Here is a 21,639-nt window from a genome sequence, read left to right on the forward strand (position 1 = left end):
AAAATCACTTAAAAAAATTATTTTATAAAATATAATAATTAAAAACTATAAATTAAATAACTTGTTTTCTTTTCCTAACTAAAATCACATTTTGATGTTTAATATACAATTATATAAAGAAAAATGATAAATTATGACTTTTTCGTAAATTTATTAAAGAACAATGCACACACACAAAAAAAGATCATTACATGTAGAAATACAAAATAAGCTAAAATAAAACTACTTGAAAGAAAAGAAAAAACCAGTATAATCCTAAAATCTCATGACTTTTTCTTTTTGTTAGAATTAGGAGTGAGTAAGAAGGGAAAAAGGGAAGTTGGAGTAGAGAAATGAAATTATTTTTTTAGTCTGTATGTATATATATTGATATTTGGTTACTATTTTGGGCATGGATGAATGATGGCTCAGTGCTACTGTACTATCGAAATGATGAACTAAACTAATTGCTGTTTATTAAACAAATGGACAATTAAGTGCTATTTATTAAAGACTCTTAGACTATTCCCACTTTTTATTTTTAAAAGTAGATTTTTCTTGAAATTGATTTCAATGTTATTAACTGCAAATGTTATCTGTTGCTTACCCCGTTGGAATTATCTTGGGAATTTGTGTCAGGTCCATTCCAAGTGATAAATTGTTAGAATGTTTCTTTTACTTAAAAGTAGTAAATATGTAAAAACATAATCTCGGGTAGGTAAATGTGTAAAAATTATAATCTCGTGTGACGAGTTGATCACTTAGTTATTCAATAAATTTAAAAAACTCGAAATGAATCTCTATTGGATTAAGTGAATTTAAGTGAATTGATTGACTTAATTATATATTTTTTTAAATCTAAAATATATTACAATTTTTTTAATTAAAATTTAAATAAAATTAATCATAATGTAATTCAAAATAATATTAAATTTCAAATACTATTTAAAATCAAAAAAAATATAATATAATTCAAATATTTTTAAAATTTTATTTTTTAATATAATTTAATATTTAAAATTTATGAGTGAATAAGTGAACTAACATCACCCTTGTATACACATCGGTCTGCATGCTATAATGTTTCTTTTCCATTGATTTTTGTGGATCAAGAGGAAATTATTTTGTAAAACAATTAATGGTGAAGGAACTTTGGCCTATTGTAAATAAAGAAACTTCCTTGATTGCATGTTCAAAATTAAATAAGATATAAAGTGTACCATAGGATACCCGAGTTCACCAGCGGTCGACCTTTAACATCACAAGTGTTTACAGGTTGATGTCGAACACCTGTTAGTCGACAGTCAATGTCGTTCGCATGTTGATGTCGAGCACTTACAGGTTGATGTCGAGCACCTGGTGATCGACAATCAGTGACATTCGCATGTTGATGTCGAGCACCTGGTGATAGACCACGTCGATCACCTGGTGCTCGACAACCAACGATGTCTCGACACACAGCGCTTGCACGACGACAAAGCGGTTTAGCATATGCTAACAGATAATTTTGAATATTAGTCAGATACCACAAATCACGGGAGTAACTGACCGAGGATGAAACACGATCTAACAGTTACAACTCCCAGGCAGTCAACTTCGATAACGGACCGAACTTTCAGGTAAACGGTTTATTTTACTGTTTTAAATATACAAAGCACAGGAGAAAAAAGGTACGTTTTTCCCCTTAGAGAAATTAAGAGAGAGAAATTATTCTTCTGCTTGATCATTTTGAACCGAAAAGATTCAGGTGACCCCTTTTCTGACTTGAGCGTCGGAGTGCCTTTGCAGGTACCCAGCCCACTTTCCCCTCAGAGAGGATAACGTAGGAAGGGAGATATCACAGTAACAGCATCACAGGAAGGAGCAGTGGAGATATGTTAGGTTCGTATCTCGGTTTCACATCCATACAGAAACATAAAGTTATCATTGATTTAGTATGTAAAAGTATGACTCTTATATTAGAGTCTTGGGGATATGAGGATAAGGTCCAAACGAAGAAAGAAAGTACGTAAATATGACTGAAAAGAAGAAAATAATTAAGAGAATTGAATTTTGGAAAGAACAAGATAATAAAATTCGATAACACAATAAATACATTTGGACTTATTTAGTATTTGCCTCCTACTTGAAAATTTTATATTTCAGTCTTCAGTTTCATTGTTTTAGGTTTTGATTTCTACTACCATCAACATGCCACCGCATGGAACCGCCAAGAAGCAACCAACGGTATAAAGACTGAAACTAAAATAAAATAAAACTATTTCAAAACATTACTAACATAAAATTGCAGAGAGGTTAACATTTATGATGAATTATGAGGACTGTGTCAATTTTATAAAGTACAAAGATTAAAAAGAAAATCGAGGTAACTATAGGAACTAAAATTATGTTTAAACCAAGACTAAATCATACTTGGGAAATTCTATATACATATAACTAATTCAATGGCGTTTCAGAGTTGAAGCTTTCTACGTTTTCATCGTGCCAATTCATGAGTGATAGTGACAAAGCTATAAAGCTAAGTAACTGACGTAGAAGGGGTATTTACAAGGCAACTTTTATGCTTTACTTGCTAAACTAAGGTCAAACTTGTTCTAAGGTGAAACTTTTGGAAAATCGACTAAAGTTTGCATCTTCATCGTTTTTTTCCTGTACAAAATGAAAGGAAGAAGGTTTGATTCAGGCTCAAGAATAAGACTTAACCGTGCCGAAGTTAGCAAGGGATCTGGATTTGAAAAGACCACCAAAAAGGAATCTAGTTGGAGAATCTTGAGGAGCAGGTTTCAACTCTTCAGGTTTTCCCTTTACTTTGAGTATAGTATTGCCAATTGCTTGGCGAATAGATTCTATGGTTTTGGACTCAACTGGGCAACCTGAAGCCCCTCCAACATAGAAGGTGTTAACAGCTTTGCCTCCTTTGGTTGTCACCTCTGCCCTTGTAACTGTGAGGCTGTTCTCTCGGATGATACGTGTCACATCAGATAACAGTCCAACTCTGTCTGCTGCGCATAGTTCTAGCTTCAAACCCTGAAGAAGCAAGAAACAAATCATTACTCTTGCTTACTAAACAAAACTAACCAAAAGAAAAGTGAAAAGATAAACATGCCAAAAATGCATGACTCACATTTGTATAATAAAGGGTACTGGACTTTCTCGACTAGAATATAAAATTTGTAAAGTCATACACAAAATGACAATAATTTAAATATACTAACACAATAGGTGGAGGAAGAAACAATTGCTTAAAAATTGTTTAAATATGCGTTGTGAAGTCATAGAAAAATCTGGGTATTAGAGTAGCCTACAACCAGAAAGTTATCTAATTTCATTCATAGTAGTAGTAAATGCATGACTGTTGCCGTGTAACTGAACATAATTGTCGATCACTGTCATGGGTAGAGGGATTAGTGAGTCAGAAAGATGTAAACAAAATGATAATGGTCACCTCCACCAAATTTTGAAGAATAAAAAAAATCACAGTTGATGGAAAAGTAATGTTCTTAATCATATACTTACAAACACAAGAATTGAAAGAATGGTTTTATAGGCATGTTTCTGTCCAGAAGTCAAAAGTAAGAGATGATAAATTCAGTAATTAGTCAGTGTTCACCTCTGATACTCTTCTTTTAATAGCAGCTTCAAGACATTGTATCACTCTTTGTCTCTCTGCATCTGATTTTACAGGGGATCCGTCTATGTGCTTGATGTAATATTCCTAAATTTAAATCCACAGAATATTTACCTCATCCTTTGAGGATTATAATGTGGCTCACACACACACACACACACAACAAGAGATACCTGATAAGCATCTGGCCCTTTAGAATCAATACTTGCATGGAAAACCACATATTGCATGTCTGTCAAAGTGAAAACTATGTCAAAGAGAAGTTTTGCCCTGTCCTTACATTGGATAGTAACTACAGAGTAATCGTTATCAGACCAATTCACTACAGTCACTTTTGGTCTACTTTTCTCCTCAACATCCTCCTCCTCCTCATCAACTCGTTCATAATCCCTATCAGCAAACATCATCTGGTGAAGCCTTCTCTCAGTATGGTTAACTTCTTTAGTGACTACGCTGCTAGATCCCCTGATTTTGTTGCCACCACCCAACACATTGCATAAAAGCTCCTTAATTAGAGAGAGCCTCTGAGGATCAGTGATAGCAGAACCTGTTTCTTCATCAGTTACGTGCATCACAGCTGCTGCACGGGTATTGTGAGTCCACACCTCTGCATTCACTATGTTACACTTGAGATTGGTTAGCACAGCACTCACTTCTGAAAGCAGCCCCGGCCTATCACTTCCCAATAGCTCTACTGCAGTGTGCTCCATAGTTTGTGTGACCCCAACAGATCTCATGGAAGACATAAAGCAAGACTCCGGGCCAAGAGACTACAACAATAAGTTGCAGTAACCCTCCAAGTCAATGAGTCTATACATAAAAAGTATAAAGAAAAAAAAAACTTATGTTAAATAACAGCAATGCAGACTAACCTTTCGAATGTACTCCAGAATAGCTTCATCTGTAACCTTCTTTCCATCATGGTCAGTGACATTAAAAACTGGCAAAACATTAGAAACACCAACCATTAATTTCCCCGCAAAATGAGTTCATCATGTACACATGCATGCACAGTGACACGCATTACATACAGTATCACAGAAATTAATGCAAAGAAAAAGTTGTTACCATCCATGAACCATCCTCCATCTGAGGATATATAAGCTTTTGTTATTGTGAGGTTTAGATCAGTGAGAATTTGTACAACTTCAAGAAGTATTCCATGCTTGTTTGCACTATCAACCTGCAAAGGTAAATTCAATTCCATTACCCACAAATAGAAGAGTCGTCAAGATAAAGGAAAACGATGAATCGAAGAGAAAGAATCCCTCAAAAAGAAGAAGACAGAACATATTCATACCCGTATAACAGTGGCATTCTCGCATGATTCATTATCAATTACAACTCTGACAAGACAAGACAAGACAACAAGTGGACAAGGATAAGAAGAGGAAGAAGTAAGTTTTAAGGAAAGAAAGGTTTTATTTCATCAAATAGGTACCATACCTGGGCGGATTCATTCTTCTGAAGAGTTTTTCATATTCATCGTTCATGTAGCGAGAGAAGTTCATGTTGACACCCGAGATGAAAGCTGCACGAAAATTGGTATCACAGATTAATCATCATAGAGAAAGTGGAATTGGAAAGGGAAAGAGAACGACAAAGTTAGTGAGAAAAATTAGAAGACACAAGAAGAAAACAATCAAAAATTCAAAAGAAAGGATTACAGGACTCAAGAGTTAACTATATGGGAAACTGAGAAAAGAAACACTCGTCACCACAGAACGACGAAGCTATGGAAACACCCACAAGCCAAATCAGAGTAAAGGAAAAATCTTTTCACCAACAAAAGAAAAGGGTGAAAGAAAAATCTATCAAAACCAAAAAAATTCACCCAAAACCATGATCGAGAAAGATAAGAATTCACAGTCCCTGCATCAATTTCTGAGCGACTACACAGAAATTAACAAAACATAGAAGGCCGAGGTTAAAATTAATAAAGAGAAAACAAAATATCATAAACTTAAGAAGAAGACAAAAGGAAATGTCACCTACCCATTACAGCGGGTGAGTTATCGTGCTACACCTTGGTTCTCTGAAGATGATAAGCTTTGAGGATGTGTTACAAAGGAACATAACATAGGTAGGTGTACGAATAGTTTATGTACACAGAGTCATACACCAACACCTCAACCACAACCAATTTGATCTTGTAATGTTGCTTTTAGTTACGCATAAAATAACTAATTAATTTAATTCTTTTCTTAAATAAAAAAGATAAATGTTCTGAATCAAAACCTTCCCGACATATGCTTCAACACCTGCAACGCCCATCCAAAAAGAAAAGGCAGACTTTTTTGTTCTCCCTTTGTGTCTCTCTTCCTTCATTCACCCACTGCCATCTCCCAAATTCGAGTTCTCCCTAACCTAGAAAAGAAGAGAAGGAGGCGCATGTTAGAGAGAGTGGTTCGTGAGCGACGAAAAGAGCCAGGGTAGGTGGCGTGTTCTAAGGTGCGCACGTGGGTGTTCAATAACAATAATGGAAAGAATTAACCACGTGTGTTCCAAGCTTACAGGGAAAAGTGGATAGTGAATTATGCATGGTGGAGGAGCATCTCCAAACCCTTGTTTGTTCGGTATACCCTATAGTTAGGCCATTTTTTTTTTTAACGTAAGCAATGCTAATGCAAATTAGATTATACGAAGAAATAAGATGATTCTTTTTCCGTAAATAGTAATATTTTTTTAAAATATTACTTAAAGGAATCTTGCCAGTTCATTTCCCACGATAGATCCATTCTATGTAATACGAGGAAATTCAATTTTTTGGGAGCCAAATTTTCAACCAAGTGTAGAATTTTGTAGGACAAAAACTTTTCTGTAATTCAGTTTCTGAAAAAGTTTTGTATCTTTTCTTTATTCTGTTAGGGATGGGTAGAAAATTTCACTACTACAGGTTGGAATTTAGTTCTTGAAAGCCAAATTCAAACATCTATGTTACCGAAATCAGTTTTTGGATGGTTGAATTCTGAAAGGAAGTTTTTAATTTATTTTTTTTATGTTTTTAGTAAAGAGAGGAAAGGGAAAATGAGAAAAAAGAGTTAAAAAAATTGTAAAAGGAATTGAAAATTTTAATTAAAATCAGGAAGAATAAATTTTAAATGATTTGATAGTGAGGAAAGATTATTAATTTTATTTAATATAAAACTTCAATTTAACGTTTGGTTATAACACTCCTCCTCTCAAGCTATTCATAAATAAAAAAAATAAGGCAACACTTCATACGATGAACCAAAATTAACAATATTTGAGAACACTTTATTTATTAACTTGTAATGTTTTATTTCATTTACTTGTCATAGTTCTTTATATTGAAACACCAAGTGCAATTTTAATAAAAAAAATTGCAGAGTTTCAAAAAAAAAAACAAGAACACTATACAAATTGTGTTAAATCTTTTTACTTATTAATTAGTGCTTTGTTATTTTTATTAGCTAGTGTATTGTAAGGTTAGGAATGAGAACGACCTTTTTCAGTTTTGGACACACCAATTTGGAAAAAATAATTATGTTGCAAGTTTGACAAATGATTATTTTTTAAACATAATTATTTCTTCCCAAAAATATGCAAGAAACAACCTTAATTTCCTTATAAATTATATTTAAAAAATATTGTGGTAGAAGAGTAAGCTAGTATGTTTATCATATGAATGAATGAGATAAAAATAAGAGTTTTACATCATGCTAATAATTTTTTTAGATGTGAAGACAGAAAAATTGATTATACACTTAAAAAATCAAAATAGAAAATACAAAGTGAGAATTATGAATAAAAAAACTACAAAAATGATCTAAATCAAACCACATAAGTTTAATTTGTTTGTGATTGGTTTTATATTATTTTATCTTTAAATTGGACCAAATCAACCTGCATATAATTTTTATGTTTGGTTTAAATATATTTTTAATATAATATTTATGTTTAGTTCAAGTATGTTTTTAACAAAAAATCAAATCAAATCAAATTGCACTACAAATAATCCTATCCGTCACTATTAGAACTATATATTTTTGTTGTTCACCTGAGTATCTCCAAATGTAAATCTCTTAGTTAAGATCTCATAAAATAATTTTCATTGAAGCATGCTCATGAAGGATGATGAAACTCTTATATTATAAAATCTAAGTTTTTTATAAGACCCCGAATCTTAAAAATATAAAATATTTAATTATATAAAAATAATGAAGCACAAAAAAATATTGAGTTTTATAAAACCTAATTTTAAAGAAACACTTATACAAGTGTCTTAAAAAGAAAATGAATGATAAAATTCATTTAAAATAAGAAATCATATAAAGGTTTAATAAGGTTAGGTAAATGACCTAACAGTGAAAGAGAAATTGTTTGTATCTACATTTGAACAACATTCTTTCTCGCCCTCTGTTTCTTCCATTCAATATCCCTCTCTTAAACACATTGAATTTTTTCTATTGTTTTATGTTGGGTCCAAGAAAAACCCTAATGTAGGTGGGCCTTTTTTCATTGCACTCTAAGTTTTTTTTTTGTCTGCAACTCCGAATTTAACTGTGATAACAAATATCTCCTTCATATATATATATATATAGTACATTCTTATAGTTCCTCAACTTGCATTCTAAAGTCATTTTTATTTTTTAATCAAGATATTTTCTTTTGTTTCAGTTTTTTTTCTTATAGTTCAACTTTTTTTTTCCGACTTATTTTGTTTTCTTTCATTTTCGTTTGTTTAGTGGCATTTTTTGAACAAACTGTGAATATTTATTTACGATTGTTTTTTTGGGAAACTTCAAACACTACATAGTGAGAATTGATATTATGACACTTAAAATGGAAGATAATTTTTGAGATGTACATAAATAAGATAGAAGATATTTTTTTGTTAGGTTTTTATGGTGACACTTACTCCATTTGATTACTCCTGAATTGTCTATCAATAAAAAAGATTGAAAAAAAATTGAGTGAATAAATTGACACCTCTTTGAGACTATATGTTACTAGAGAAGAGACATTACGACCGAGTGTGACAAGAAAAAAAAAACAATTGAGTGAAAGAAGATTCGTGACAAGTAAGTGTCTTATAAGTCAAGAACCTAATAGAAAATTCTTTATAAAGAAAAACTACAATTTCAAATATTATCTGCCTTGATGTCTTGTGTCATACCTCAACTAATTAATTGCACTCAAGGACCCAACAAGTTAGTCATCTTTCTAAACACATTATGAATGTGTGCTTGAGGAATATCATTATTTGAATTGAACTTGAGATGGGAAGGTATATTTCCATTTAAATTCATTCTGTTTGCATTATCATTTTGTGTTAGTTGAGTTCTCTTTGCTTGAGGACAAACAAAAGTCTAACCTTGAGGTATTTTGATGTGTGAATAAAATGTAATTGCATTCATATCTTAGTTTAGGCCATTTGCATACATATAATTGCATTAATTGAATGATTTCATCATGCATTATCTTTGTTTTGGATCATTCATTTGAGTTTTGTGTATTTTCTTGTAGATAGGTGTTTTTAAGTGTTAAAATCACAACTTTGAAAAAATTGATGTCCAAGATGCAGAGTTGAAACCAAAGAGTACCACAAACGTAGCTGTGAACGTTTCCACAACCTGTGGATTTTGCTCCAAAATGTAGAGTCGAAACCAAAGAGTTTCACAAGTGAGTTGTGAAAGTTTTCACAATGTGGATTTGTTTTGAGAGAAACAAATTCCAAACCAGCAAGTTCAACAACTAAGTTGTGGTTTTTTCCACAATTTACTTTAGGAGTGCGAAATTGAAACCTGAGAAGTGCAAGCAGATTGTAGATTTTTCTATGACCAGTTGAATTTTTCAGAGCAGTTACTAACAACTCATTACATGGATTTAAAGAAATTAAAAAATATGGAAATTAAGGACAATTACTGGAAGGGAGTAGCCACTTCCCTAAAAAGGGGAATTAGATGAAAAGAGGGAAGATAACAATTAGAGGGCAACACATATATATTAAAGAGGGGGGAATGAATTCCACACTTCTTCTTTCTTTAGTTTCTTGTGAATTTCACATTATGCAAAACTAATTTTCCTTTTTGTTAGAAGATTGATGTAATACTTTGGATTATAATTTTTGATCTTTTCAATTGATGCTTAGTTGATTTTAATTATCTCAGTGTTGTATTTATGTTCTAATGTTTATTCTATGAGCAGTTTCACAATTGAAAAATTGGAGATTGTTTGCGATTTTAAATAGAACATATTAGATGTTGTCACAATTGGAAAATTGGGCATAACTAATTAGTTTGTAATTGAGATAATAATTTTTCTTCATGATTTTATCGAATTTTGTAACTAGCCTAAGGGATTGGGGGTTAGAATTCAATGGATAAGTTTGCCTATCTAAGAAATTAGGGGTAAACAAGCTCTTAGTAAACTCAAATGGATAATTATAATTCGCACATCAATTGGAAATGGTAGGAATTTATATGAAAGTGTATGAAATCATTCTCTAACATTATGTATATTAATTGAATTCTCGTCATTTGCTTATGTTCATTATTTCATTTGATTTTCTGTTACTCAAAATTACGTGAGTTAGTAACCTAGTACTCAAATCATTTAATCCCAAAGCATGATATTTTGTTACTACAATAATATTGGTACACTTGTCAAGCGTTCATCACTACCTATGCAAAAAATGCTTTTGAAATCGTCTAATAGACTTTGGTTTCAAGAAAAACAAAGTTTTTCAAAACTCGATGGCATTTTTAAAAATATTTACATAACTATAGGCTTCGATTATTTAAATAATTGATGCTTATTCGTGTAGGTTAAAATTTCATGAATTTTTCATTCCTACCAAAACTTTTCTATTTGTGTCGCTGTATCACTCCTCCCTTACAAGAGTCACTCTCCTCCCTTCCTCGTCCCTAAATGTGAACCATGTTGTGTTTTCGCTGTCAGTCATCCACTATCCCCCCTTCCCTTCCATTCCTCGTTGTTAACGCAAACTATGTCTTTGCCTCGCCATCGGGAGCCTACCTTTCCTTTCCATTTCGAAAGCGACGAGAACTTTGTTATCTCATATTGCGTTTTTTTTCTGTTTCATAATCCTTTCTTCCTAATTCAAGTATTGTTAAATGTCTTTTATTCAATGTGGGGGTTAGAAGGTGGGTGGCTCTATTTATTGATGGATTGGACGGTGGTTCTGCGAACTCATTGACAAGCGTACCAAATCGTTCAAGTAATATAACATGGTAAGACCAAATATTATTTTCCAAGACTCGTGTAATACTAAATAATCGTATAAATAACTAATACAAACTAAAGAATAGTTCATAAATTAAGATTATGTGCAAGAAATAAATTGATGAAGAATAAAGGTTGGACTTTGGGAGTTTGAGACACTTCAGAATGGAAAAAAGTCAGAAATGATATGAAACGACATTGTTGAGGGTAGATTTCATCGTTATGCAAACTCATCTCCTCTCCACCAAAACGCTAAAGTCAACCCATAAGAATACTCAAGCCCTAATCCCTTAGGTGAAAGAACCTAAGTTTCCTCACTTAGAGTCAATCCCTTTAATACATAAAAAACAAACCCGCTTTAAGATTTAAGGTTTAAGACAACTAATTGGTGAAACTCCATCCTTAGATACTAGCTCCATTAAGTATCTAGTTCCAAGTCTAGGTTTCAAAAGATATTGTCCAATATCTAATGAACCACAAATCACATTATGAACGTCCCCATTACAACAAACATTAAGCTTAGAAACAAGAAAACTAGCATTTTAATGGCTACATCTACCCCTAATAAGATTGGTTTGACTCTCCATGTCAAGCTTATAAAAATGAAAATGGAAGAAAAAGGAGAAACCAAGAAGAAGAAGGGAGTGTTTTCGCAAGCCCTAGTAGACCTCCAAGCTCTCTAAAAGTGATTTTGTGCCTCCAACATTCAAAAAAACCAATTTTCTTTTAGAACAAGAAGAAATAGGACTCAACTTGTCACATCATCAAAGTGTTGCTCAACACACGGAATCTGCCACTTGGCATAGGTCTTCATAAACACCAAATTTGCTTTCTATAACATTGGTGCTCAATGGTGGATAAGGGTACCCAGCGACTTGCCACCTGAACTTCATGATCTCCCTCCTTTTGTTGTTCTTTCCATTTCTTTGGGATGTCAAGCTCTATGATTTGGTAGAGGATCTTCTCATCACAAAATTAGATACAAAAACTGGGGATTAGAGATATAATTTAATGAGTGTAGTCCAAAATATAGATATTTACAAAAGTAAGATGAAAATGAGAGTTAAACAAGTTACAAAGGCAGAAAAAAGTTGATTTTATTAATAAAATGTGGTTCAAATAATGATAAAAATTAACATTAGTAGTTTCTTTGGTAGTTTTGGAATAAGAAATGCTAAGAATGTGATGATGGAAAAAATTGAAACAATAATTTGTTTAAAAATAAAATAAAAATATGTGTTTTTGTTAAAAAAAAGAACCAAAGCATAAAATGAAAAATAAACTTCGATTATAAATTAAAATCTAAAGTCCTACACCTCGCGTGAATATATTTTGATTAAAGAATCAAAATAAAAATTTTAAAATAACTAGTGTAAAAAAGCCTGCAGCGTTATTGTTTACTTAAAAGCATAATTTTTTTGCCAGAATTATATAGTGAATATAGTGTTAACAGTGAGTGTGGAAAGAGAATATAAATTAAGTACGAAAATAAAAAGAAAGTTGTTATCGAGATGGATATTAAACCAGATCCAAATTCTTGTTTCCTCTCTTTGAATGTAATATAGGAATGAATCCATTCCGATTCCTGATCCAAGAAAAAACCAGTAGCGGTGTATCATTACGAGAGATATTATGAATTGGTGCATAACTTTTTAATGATAAATGTTCAAAACTTGTATCTTTAGTGAAAGTAGATAAGAAAATATATGCAATGTATATATCTTCCATGCATAATGCATGTAGAAATGGAAGTCGATGCCTTGCATGCTCTTTTTGAATAAGAAGAGTTTGAGAAATCGACAAGAGACATTACAATGGAAATGGACCCATGGACACAGTATTGATGAAGATCACATGCATGCATTCAGAACTTTATTGTAAATGCCAAAACACATTAAGACAGTGTAGATCACTAGCCAATCAGCACTCCTCCAATTATTTCCATGCCTCGTATCTTTATATTTGTATAACTGATTTGTTGTTATTTTTAGTCTGAAAATCATTCATCCTTTTCTCCATGGACAGCAGGGTGTCAGAAAGAGAAACTAGGGTGGTGCCGAATTTCCTGGATGAGAACAGGAAACTGAGCGAAGACTGCAAGGACCTGATAGCCACCTTACCATTGGAGAAAGGTTGGGTTGCAAAGCATCTTCACCGGTACGAAGGCTTTTGGCACACAACAAGACAGCTTGAAGGAGTTCTGTCTTGCCAAAACCACTTTCAGGCTCATCACACCGATGTCCTCATTGTAACCACTCCCAAATCAGGCACCACTTGGCTAAAAGCTTGGACTTTTTCCTTGCTTCACCGCCACAAATATCATCCAACTACAGAAAACCACCCTTTGCTCACTCACAATCCCCACTTTCTTGTTCCCTTCTTGGAACTTGACCTCTACCTTGACAAACCCTCACTCCCTGACCTCTCCTCGTTTCCCTCTCCAAGGCTCTTCTCCACCCACATCCCCTATGTCTCACTGCCAAAATCTGTCACACAAACATCTTGCAAGATTGTTTATCTCTGTAGAGACCCCAAAGACGCTTTCATCTCCCTCTGGCATTTCACAAACAGGCTCAGACCCCACACCATGCTCCCCAACTCACTCCATGAGGCATTCCACAAGTTCTGCAGAGGGATCAGTCTCTATGGACCCTTTTGGGAGCATGTCTTGGAGTACTGGCACAAGAGCTTAGAACACCCTCACAAGATCCTCTTCATGAGGTTTGAGGAAATGAAACTCAACCCCGAATTTTCGTTGAAGAAACTGGCCACCTTTGTGGGCTGCCCTTTTTCCAGAGAAGAAGAGGACGCTGGTGTGGTGCAAGAGATTCTGAAGCTCTGTAGTTTTGATAACTTGAGCAACTTGCCGGTGAATAGGAATGGGAAGCTTTCGTCCGGTGAAGCACACCGAGCTTTCTTCCGGCGTGGCGAAATCGGAGATTGGAAGAATCATCTCACTGCTGACATGATTCAGCAACTCAATGCCATCACTGAAGAGAAACTAGCCCAACATGGTTTGAGGTTTTAGAATGATTCTATGTTTATTTAGTCATAACCGGTTTTTAACAGTTGTTGTTGTGTTTGCAAAATGTTTTGCTTTCCTTTAAATCCAGCTTTTATTTGATGTATTAGGTAAGTCCTGAATGTAATAAAATTTTATTGTTAGAAAACCTTTGTCATAAATGAAAAGTCGTTTTGTATTAAAAAAAATTAAAATCTTAAAGTTTTTACTAATTGGAATCTAAAAATGAAAATATATATATATAAGAAAAGAGAATTTTATTTAGAAATTAAAATATTAGTTCTTAGAAAATTGATAAAAATAATAATTAATAATAAATAAAAAAGTAAAAAGAAAAAACAAACAAAAATCTGATTTCTCTCTCCATATCTTTTTTCCCATTTGGTTGACTCGATGCCTCATCATAGAGGATTGATTCCCTTTTCCATTTTCTTTTTCATACAACAAGGCAAAATAAAAGGGGAGAATGTGATTGTTTCACACCGAATGAAAAACACACGCTCTATTCTACACTACACTCCATCGTTTTCCTCTTCACATTCATTTCCATACCTACACAAAACATTCATTTCTAACTGCTACCGGATGGTCGGCCGAATGTTAGATAAATTTAAATCTAAAAATTTTATTATTAATTTTGTTTAAGTCTTATTTTATTAGTTTATATCTAAGAAAATTAGTTTGACAGAGATGGATAATTTTGATTATTTATATGTAATATTATTTTATTATTATAGATAGAATAGGTTATATAGTTTTTTTATTTTGAATAAATTCATATTTTATTTCCAGTTTTGTTGTATTTAACCTAAAGTCCTGTTTAAATCTATTTAAAGGTTTTTAAGATTCAATAAAGAGGTTAACTCGGTCCTAGTTCTGTCCCAACCACTTCATGAGATTTTGGAAGCTAGCTTGGGGGTTGAGAATTAAAATGATAAATCTACCCGTAATCATGATGTATGTGTTCTATTAATGAATATGCTTTGAAAATAAAAATGAAACCTAACTCTAAAAGAGGTCAGCGCTGGCTGGGGGACTGTGAATTAAAATAATAAATCTACCCGTAATCATAATATATGTGTTCTGCTAATGAATATGCTATTAATAATTATAAAGACTGAATTTATTGATAATTATCTAAAGATAAGAGATTGTAAGTAATTTGCACTGTGTAACCGATAATTACTCACAAGTTTTATAATATTTATTGATAAAATTTACTAACGTACAAATTTTGAACAGTCAGTTTTTCATCAAATTTATTGACGGAATTTTGGCATAATCATAACGAATTTTCTAGTTACAATAATTCGGTTAAAACCTTTGCTTTTATAGCCTTTGTCTATGTTCGGGAACATGTGTAACTAACTCAGTGTCCATTATTATTTGTCTTCTTCTAATTGAAAACAGTGTTTGTTCCCATTATCCATAGAAGATATCCTTCTAAACACAAATATTTTAATTGTAATCACGTAATAAACAATAATAAATAAAACTTAGAACCACACAAACATATAACTAATCATGCACTAAAACTAATTTGTAAAATAAAAAGTAAACCTTAAACTCAAAAATTATTAAAACACCATTTATATAATTAGTTTTTTTTTTTATGATTATACCATTTTTTATAGTACAAATAAGAAGTATACATTTTGTCCATACCTTTAAAAATGTTAAGAAAAAAAATAATACTTGCATCAAATAAATAAGTTGAATATGAACTGATAACAGGTATTTTCAAAAGCTTGTAAATCTTGCAGAACTTGTCCCAAATCAATATACAAAATCCATTTTCACTCACAACTACAAAATGAAGTTTCAAAATTTGTATACACAGCTGTCATACACACAGTATGGTTCAGGCAAACCAGCGCATACCAGTATCCATTAATTTCCTGACACGAGTTTTTAAGCATGTTTTAGTGGCATTTTGTGGGCAAAGATGGCTAATTCAAGGTTTATCTAATTAAAACTTTTCTACATATCAATAAAAGAGGCATATCAGATATGATGACAAATTGGAGATAAAGCTTAAATGCTCGAATGATAGCATAGTTCATTCAAACTTACCAGTTTTCTTTAATCTCATACTATTTAGAACAAGTTCAACAACATTATGTGATAATGATCAACCTTTACAAGAACAGCTTAAACATCCTCTTCGATGATCATGGGAAAAACACAATATTGTTGAGATTGGTCCATGCAATGATATCAACCTCCAAAACCTTCTAGCAGACTATCTCTCATTGACAGATCTCACAAAGCGTCCAATGGATAGCTGGTGTAAAGATAAGCAAACCTCCTTTCATTAGGAACAAACACGGTGCAAAAGGCCAGAATAAACTAAGGCTCGGGAATGAATCCAATACCTCATAGTTCAATATCTGGAACTCCCACCAGGAAAGAACTTGGATCGTCGGTTCCCAGAAGTGGAATATACTCAGACCCTCTCACATGAACACTAAAGCAAGCTACATCAAGAACATATGTCAGCGAGTTTGGAGCAAAGGTTGCATACAGAAGATCTTAACAATTCTCTCACACTTCATTTGGGTGGGAAGGGGGAAAAAAGGCCATCTTATATTGGGTTTTCAATATGAATGAAAATACTGTATAATCAACATTTCATATTCAGTGGCAACGGTTTCCTGTTTATGTAAATAGTGTCATCAGGTTGTAAAATCCGGTTTTTCTAATTCAGTCAGGATGGTTTAAAAATAATTAAGATTCAAATTCTAAGTTATGTTAAATATATAAATTAAAATGTTAACATTTTAATTATTCATTTTCGAGAACTCACCATCTCTCTATACTTTCTTTTTATATTCTATCTGCATGGGAGATAGCTTCAGCTAGATCAACTCTATCCAATAAAAATTGGAATTGGAGTAAGTTTTTCCCGTAACTTTCACCAACACAACGAATGATCCCATGCGAAAAGCTTATAGGGATAGCAAATTACAGCACTGGGAAGAATTATCTTNAACACATTAACATTAATACTGATCAACTTAAGAGTAAAGTGTGATTACTCGCATTTGAACCATAATTAGGTCAACATTAATAGAGGTTTGAAGTAAGGAAATAAGTTACTTGCATTCAATGTTACATTAATGGCTAACTACCAACTTTGAATAGATTTTGACATCAAAATGCCTTTTGTAAATATCCTCCAAGTGATTTGGATGAACAATTCAACCCAATACTTGTATACATTTAGACTTCGCACCATAGAATGCAACTTAGACCAAACAGTAATAGTCACACCTACCTTCATGTATCTTAATATTCAAAAAATGATATGTGATCTTATAAATAGAAAAATCTTGTCTTGTCTCTCTCCTTAGTCCAACTATCCTAAGCTCTTATAGGTTTGCCTCTCTCCTTTTGGCGCTCCCTTAGTTCTCCTTTCCCTTGAGCCAACTTCTATCTTCTTCCAACTCGTGTCTTCTTCCTTAGTCCAGCTTCCTTCTCCCTCCTCCTTTGGTACAACTCCTTTCTTCCTATGTTAACTCTCGTCTCCTTACTTTTTCAGTCCAATTCTCCTCTCCTTTACCGCTCACAATTACTACTGTAAGGTTGATTGAATTTTTATTTTTTCAATATCTCAAATATTAAATAAACAAAACCAAATTATATTTTATTTTTATATTTACATAACCTTTAGATTATAATAGTTATTAATAACTATTTTTTCTTAACTTAAAGAAAAACACCACTAATATTTATTAAAAGGCTATAAAAGTATTCATCAACCTAACATTAATTATATTAAATTACTTGTTTAAATGACTTATATACACACACATTCTTTAGTGTTTTATCTTTATAAACATAAATACTAATTATATTAAATACTTATAAAATGACTAAAAAAAATTAAAAATTACAAATGTTATCTAGATATAGAAGTTAACGGGGAGCACGGTGAAAGATTTTATAATTTTATATAGTATTTATAAGTTAGATTTTACGTATAATTGTAATATAGTAAAATTATAGATTCCTCAAACAAAATTATAAAATTGTATAAATTGTAGTTTTTATTGCTAGACACGTTGTAACTATCTTAGGTGAATGCATTTCATTTAATGAAAACCTAAACTTAATTAATTTAATTCAATAAAAAATTATTATTTAGGCTATTATTGGTCACAATACCACGACTAAAATAAATACAATTAAAATTCATTTTCTTTAATAAATTTCAATTATATAATGGGATTTTAATTAAAAAAAATTTGAATCTAATTAAAACTTTTATGATTAAAATTATAAGAAGTTTATTATTAAATTTGATGAAATATGAACAGCAAAATTAATAATTTATCTTTTATTGTAAAATATACAATTTATTATTTATTTAACGATTTACAATTTACCTTGTAGTAAAAGAAATCAACCCTAACCACGATCCCTACAGCCTCCCTTTCGATCCTTACCGTGTTTCCTCGCAAAATGCACGACTCACGTGACCACTCCCCCTCACCCGCTTCCGACGACTCCCCGCCGAACTTCAACTCCATCGTCATGATGTCGCTGCCCGACTCCTCAGACCCCGTCCCCCAAGGCGTTTTCCACACGTCGCCGGAGGCCGTCACCGACGGCGGTGACCCTTACGCTTTTAATCACGCCGCCGATGTTGACGCTGGAATGCAGGGGTTCGTCGATTGACGTGAGGGGTCGGAGTTAGTTTATTTGGGTAGGGATTCGGAGTTAGGAATTTCGGAAGTTCAACTGACGCAGTAAATGAGCTTCGATGAAGGCTCGCACGAAGCACCAAGGGATGTTTTGGGTGAGATTCGTGATGGCCGGTTTCATGAATTTGCGGTTTCCGATAGGGAACTGTCTCATTCGGAGGAGCCATCGGCTAAAAAATCAAAACTTTCGGAGGTCGATCTGGATATGGATTCTTCAGAGGGTTGTGTGGAAGTTCCATCGCTGAAAGGGGAAGAGGATAAGGGGAATTGCGAGGGGAATCTTGTTTCTGAAGCAGAAAAAGCTTCCGACTGTTCTGCCAAAATTTTAGAAACTGTCGTTGGGAACAGTTCGGAGGAAAATGTGTTTGATGTGTACAGAGTTTTTTTGGAGATGAATAATGAAAAGGAAAAAAATCTGGATAACCTTGATTTGTTGGAAGTGGCCGAAGCTTGTGGAGTCACTTTTCCTCGGCCAAGGTGGTGGCCGGAAAACTTTGACCCATAAGAATAGGGTGAGGAAAACTAAGAAACTATAATATTTGATGTTCTTGTTATTTTTAAGGTTTTTCATTCGTGTTTTTGCACTTGGAATTTAAAAGTTTCTTAGAGGTCTCTACTTCATTGTTTAGTGGATGATAGGATGTTAGGGTTCTAATTTCTATCTGTTTTTGAACGTTTTCTGTTTGTCTATTGTAATTCTGGTCCAAACCTTGAATCAGGATCACCAACCTCTTGTCTAAATGTCTTGTGCTTCGTTAAATCTAGAGTTTAATTTCTTTGTCTTGGCTTTTTCAGACAGAAACTGATAATATATTTTCTAAGATTATCATGTCATCTAACCTGCAAAATTTTTATTTTGGCTGTCTCGCGCATTCTCTTGGCATTTGTAACATTACTAATCTTTGTTGACAGGATTTGCTCAATTATGATTTCGATAGTAAACAAATAAAGCATTTCAATTTTTTTTTCCAACAAGCGTTGCCCAGCCTGCGATAAATTTATTTAAATTTTAATTACATGAGACGGCTAAGCCCACATTACATATCATATAACTAAAAATATTATAGTTAATTGCGTAGTGAGTTTTTTTTTTTTTCTTACTAATCTTCTCTTCGTCCAATGTATCAAGTTCTTTGAATAATATTGAGCTTATTCACAAAGTTTCTTTGCTCATTTTCTTACATAGACAATCATAATCAAGTGTTTCCTAACACATTGTATATTCAGTTTTCATTGGAATAATTACAATATCATAATTTATTCTTAAGAAAACATTCTACGTTACATGGACGAATTCTTTGGTTTTGCAAAGATGACCGATTTGAGAGGTCTAAATTTCTAAATTGCACCTTCTTGAGGACTGTATCATCTGCCAAAAGCTGTTCCACCTCCATAATCAGGTTTTGTTAATAACTAATTTTGAGGACACATCATCTTGAGAATTTAGCCTATAACTCTTCTTCTAAGAGATGTGATAAGTAAATATTTTTTTTTTCTTTTTTTAAGTTCATACTAAGTATCACTATGAATTATGCCATTTTAACCATAATAACTCAAATATCTATCTATCATTAATCATTGCATGAAAGTTTATTAAAAAAAAATACATAAACATAAAGACCACATCAAACTTATAATAAGAAATTATACACGAAACATATACAAGTTATACTTGCAATGACAAACTCTAAAGATATATATATGATAACAATTCATAAAATCATTTAGATGGTTGTCGTTAGCTAATTTATCAGTACAATTATTATTTCACTAAAAACATAAAAAAAAAATTAATTTGTATATTATAAATGAAAGATAAGCACCTAGGTCATCTTCTTTTAAGAGTCCAAGATATTACTTGTTAATCTAGAAAACCTTGATAAACTTAAGTGGAGTCACCCTCCAATCAAAGAAATTGAAAGGCTCTATACAAACATGTTTCAAAACATAAATAACCTTCGTAAACTCAATATAAAGTAAAGTTTTGTACTCCTATAACAACGATACAATAAAGAAGATAAGATAAGAGTGGACAATGTATCTATTGAATGGTGGAGTTAAAACCCACAATAGCAATTGTATTTCGTTTGAAAACTATCTAAGATAAATTTTTTATTTTTTTATTTTTAGTTTTGATAGCTTTAGTGTTAATAGTTACATTTTGTGTTTTAATAGTTTTAGTTTTGAAATATAATCTATGCTGAAAATTATCTGAACTTAGAGTATTTTCTATTTTTCATATTTGGATAAATTGTAAATATAAAAAAATATTTTAAAAACAAGAACAACATTTGACTTCTATATATTAGTGCAATAACATAACATCAAACTATATCATAACTGATGTTAATTGACGTTTGTGCACTAACCAATGTCAGATGTTACCCATTTTTAGTTAGATGTGACGTCAATTGAACATTGATTTAATGTGATACCTATTATTAAGATGTTACCCATTTTTAGTTAAATGTAACGTCAATTGGACATTGATTTAATGTGATACATATTGTTAAGGGATATCAAATTCTCACATGATTAACGTCCTTGGGCGCCTGTTTTCAGCATAAACGTCAAGTTGAAGTCTCCGGCTATGATGTTAGAGTTTCTTTTGATATTAAATGTCAAAAATATATAATAGACCATCAAAAATATTTTTATAATAGTAACCTATTTTTTTACTTACTTAAGTTTTTTAATGTTATAAAAAATCTTTGTAGGTAGACTTCGTAGTAATTCAAAATCATGTAAAGAATAATATTCATATAAACAAATAAAATCATATATATATATATATATATATATATATATATATATATATATATATATATATATATATATAAAACACATATTCATCTATAAAGCTACGTAACAATCAATCAATTAATGACATTCAAATATTCCAGTTTTTCCGTTATTTATTATTGAAATTTGGAACTTCGGTTTAAATAAAAAATTCACTTCCCCAAGGTTCTTTCACAGGATTATTTTTGTCTGTATCATGACTCGTTATTCGTTAATGTTCTCAAGATCCATCGTTGGCAAAACATGGATACATATCATGTGTATGTCTGCTAACATGCCAATATTTTTGACAG

General features: G+C 32.2%; 2 protein-coding genes and 1 long non-coding RNA gene across 4 annotated transcripts; 1 reads left to right on the forward strand and 2 right to left on the reverse strand.

Moving 5' to 3' along the window:
- Nucleotides 1–2,253: 2,253 nt before the first annotated feature.
- Nucleotides 2,254–6,038, reverse strand: LOC124825086 (ACT domain-containing protein ACR4-like). Of its 2 annotated transcripts, none has more exons than XM_088104473.1 (8): nucleotides 5,846–6,038; nucleotides 5,054–5,138; nucleotides 4,908–4,953; nucleotides 4,676–4,790; nucleotides 4,480–4,547; nucleotides 3,781–4,377; nucleotides 3,590–3,694; nucleotides 2,254–3,006 (listed from the first exon to the last, which is right to left on the reverse strand). In XM_088104473.1, exons 2-8 carry the CDS (start codon nucleotides 5,116–5,118, stop codon nucleotides 2,665–2,667), a joined length of 1,338 nt encoding a protein of 445 aa, XP_087960599.1. In that variant the 5' UTR covers nucleotides 5,119–5,138; nucleotides 5,846–6,038; the 3' UTR covers nucleotides 2,254–2,664. The 2 variants fall into 2 exon arrangements, with proteins under 2 accessions (XP_087960599.1, XP_087960598.1); XM_088104472.1 differs by having other exon boundaries at nucleotides 5,603–6,037.
- Nucleotides 6,039–12,713: 6,675 nt separating this feature from the next.
- Nucleotides 12,714–14,254, forward strand: LOC124825084 (cytosolic sulfotransferase 5-like). Its single transcript, XM_047297620.2, has one exon. It carries the CDS (start codon nucleotides 12,834–12,836, stop codon nucleotides 13,842–13,844), a length of 1,011 nt encoding a protein of 336 aa, XP_047153576.1. The 5' UTR covers nucleotides 12,714–12,833; the 3' UTR covers nucleotides 13,845–14,254.
- Nucleotides 14,255–15,849: 1,595 nt separating this feature from the next.
- LOC124825087 (uncharacterized) lies at nucleotides 15,850–16,802 on the reverse strand. The gene is made up of 2 exons (XR_007027761.2): nucleotides 16,214–16,802; nucleotides 15,850–16,122 (listed from the first exon to the last, which is right to left on the reverse strand). It is a non-coding gene; the product is annotated as an uncharacterized LOC124825087 (long non-coding RNA).
- Nucleotides 16,803–21,639: the final 4,837 nt, after the last annotated feature.

The sequence above is a fragment of the Vigna umbellata genome, chromosome 1 (genome assembly GCF_029865625.1).
Source record: "Vigna umbellata cultivar VRB3 chromosome 1, Vumbellata_1.0, whole genome shotgun sequence".
Lineage (NCBI taxonomy): Eukaryota > Viridiplantae > Streptophyta > Magnoliopsida > Fabales > Fabaceae > Vigna > Vigna umbellata.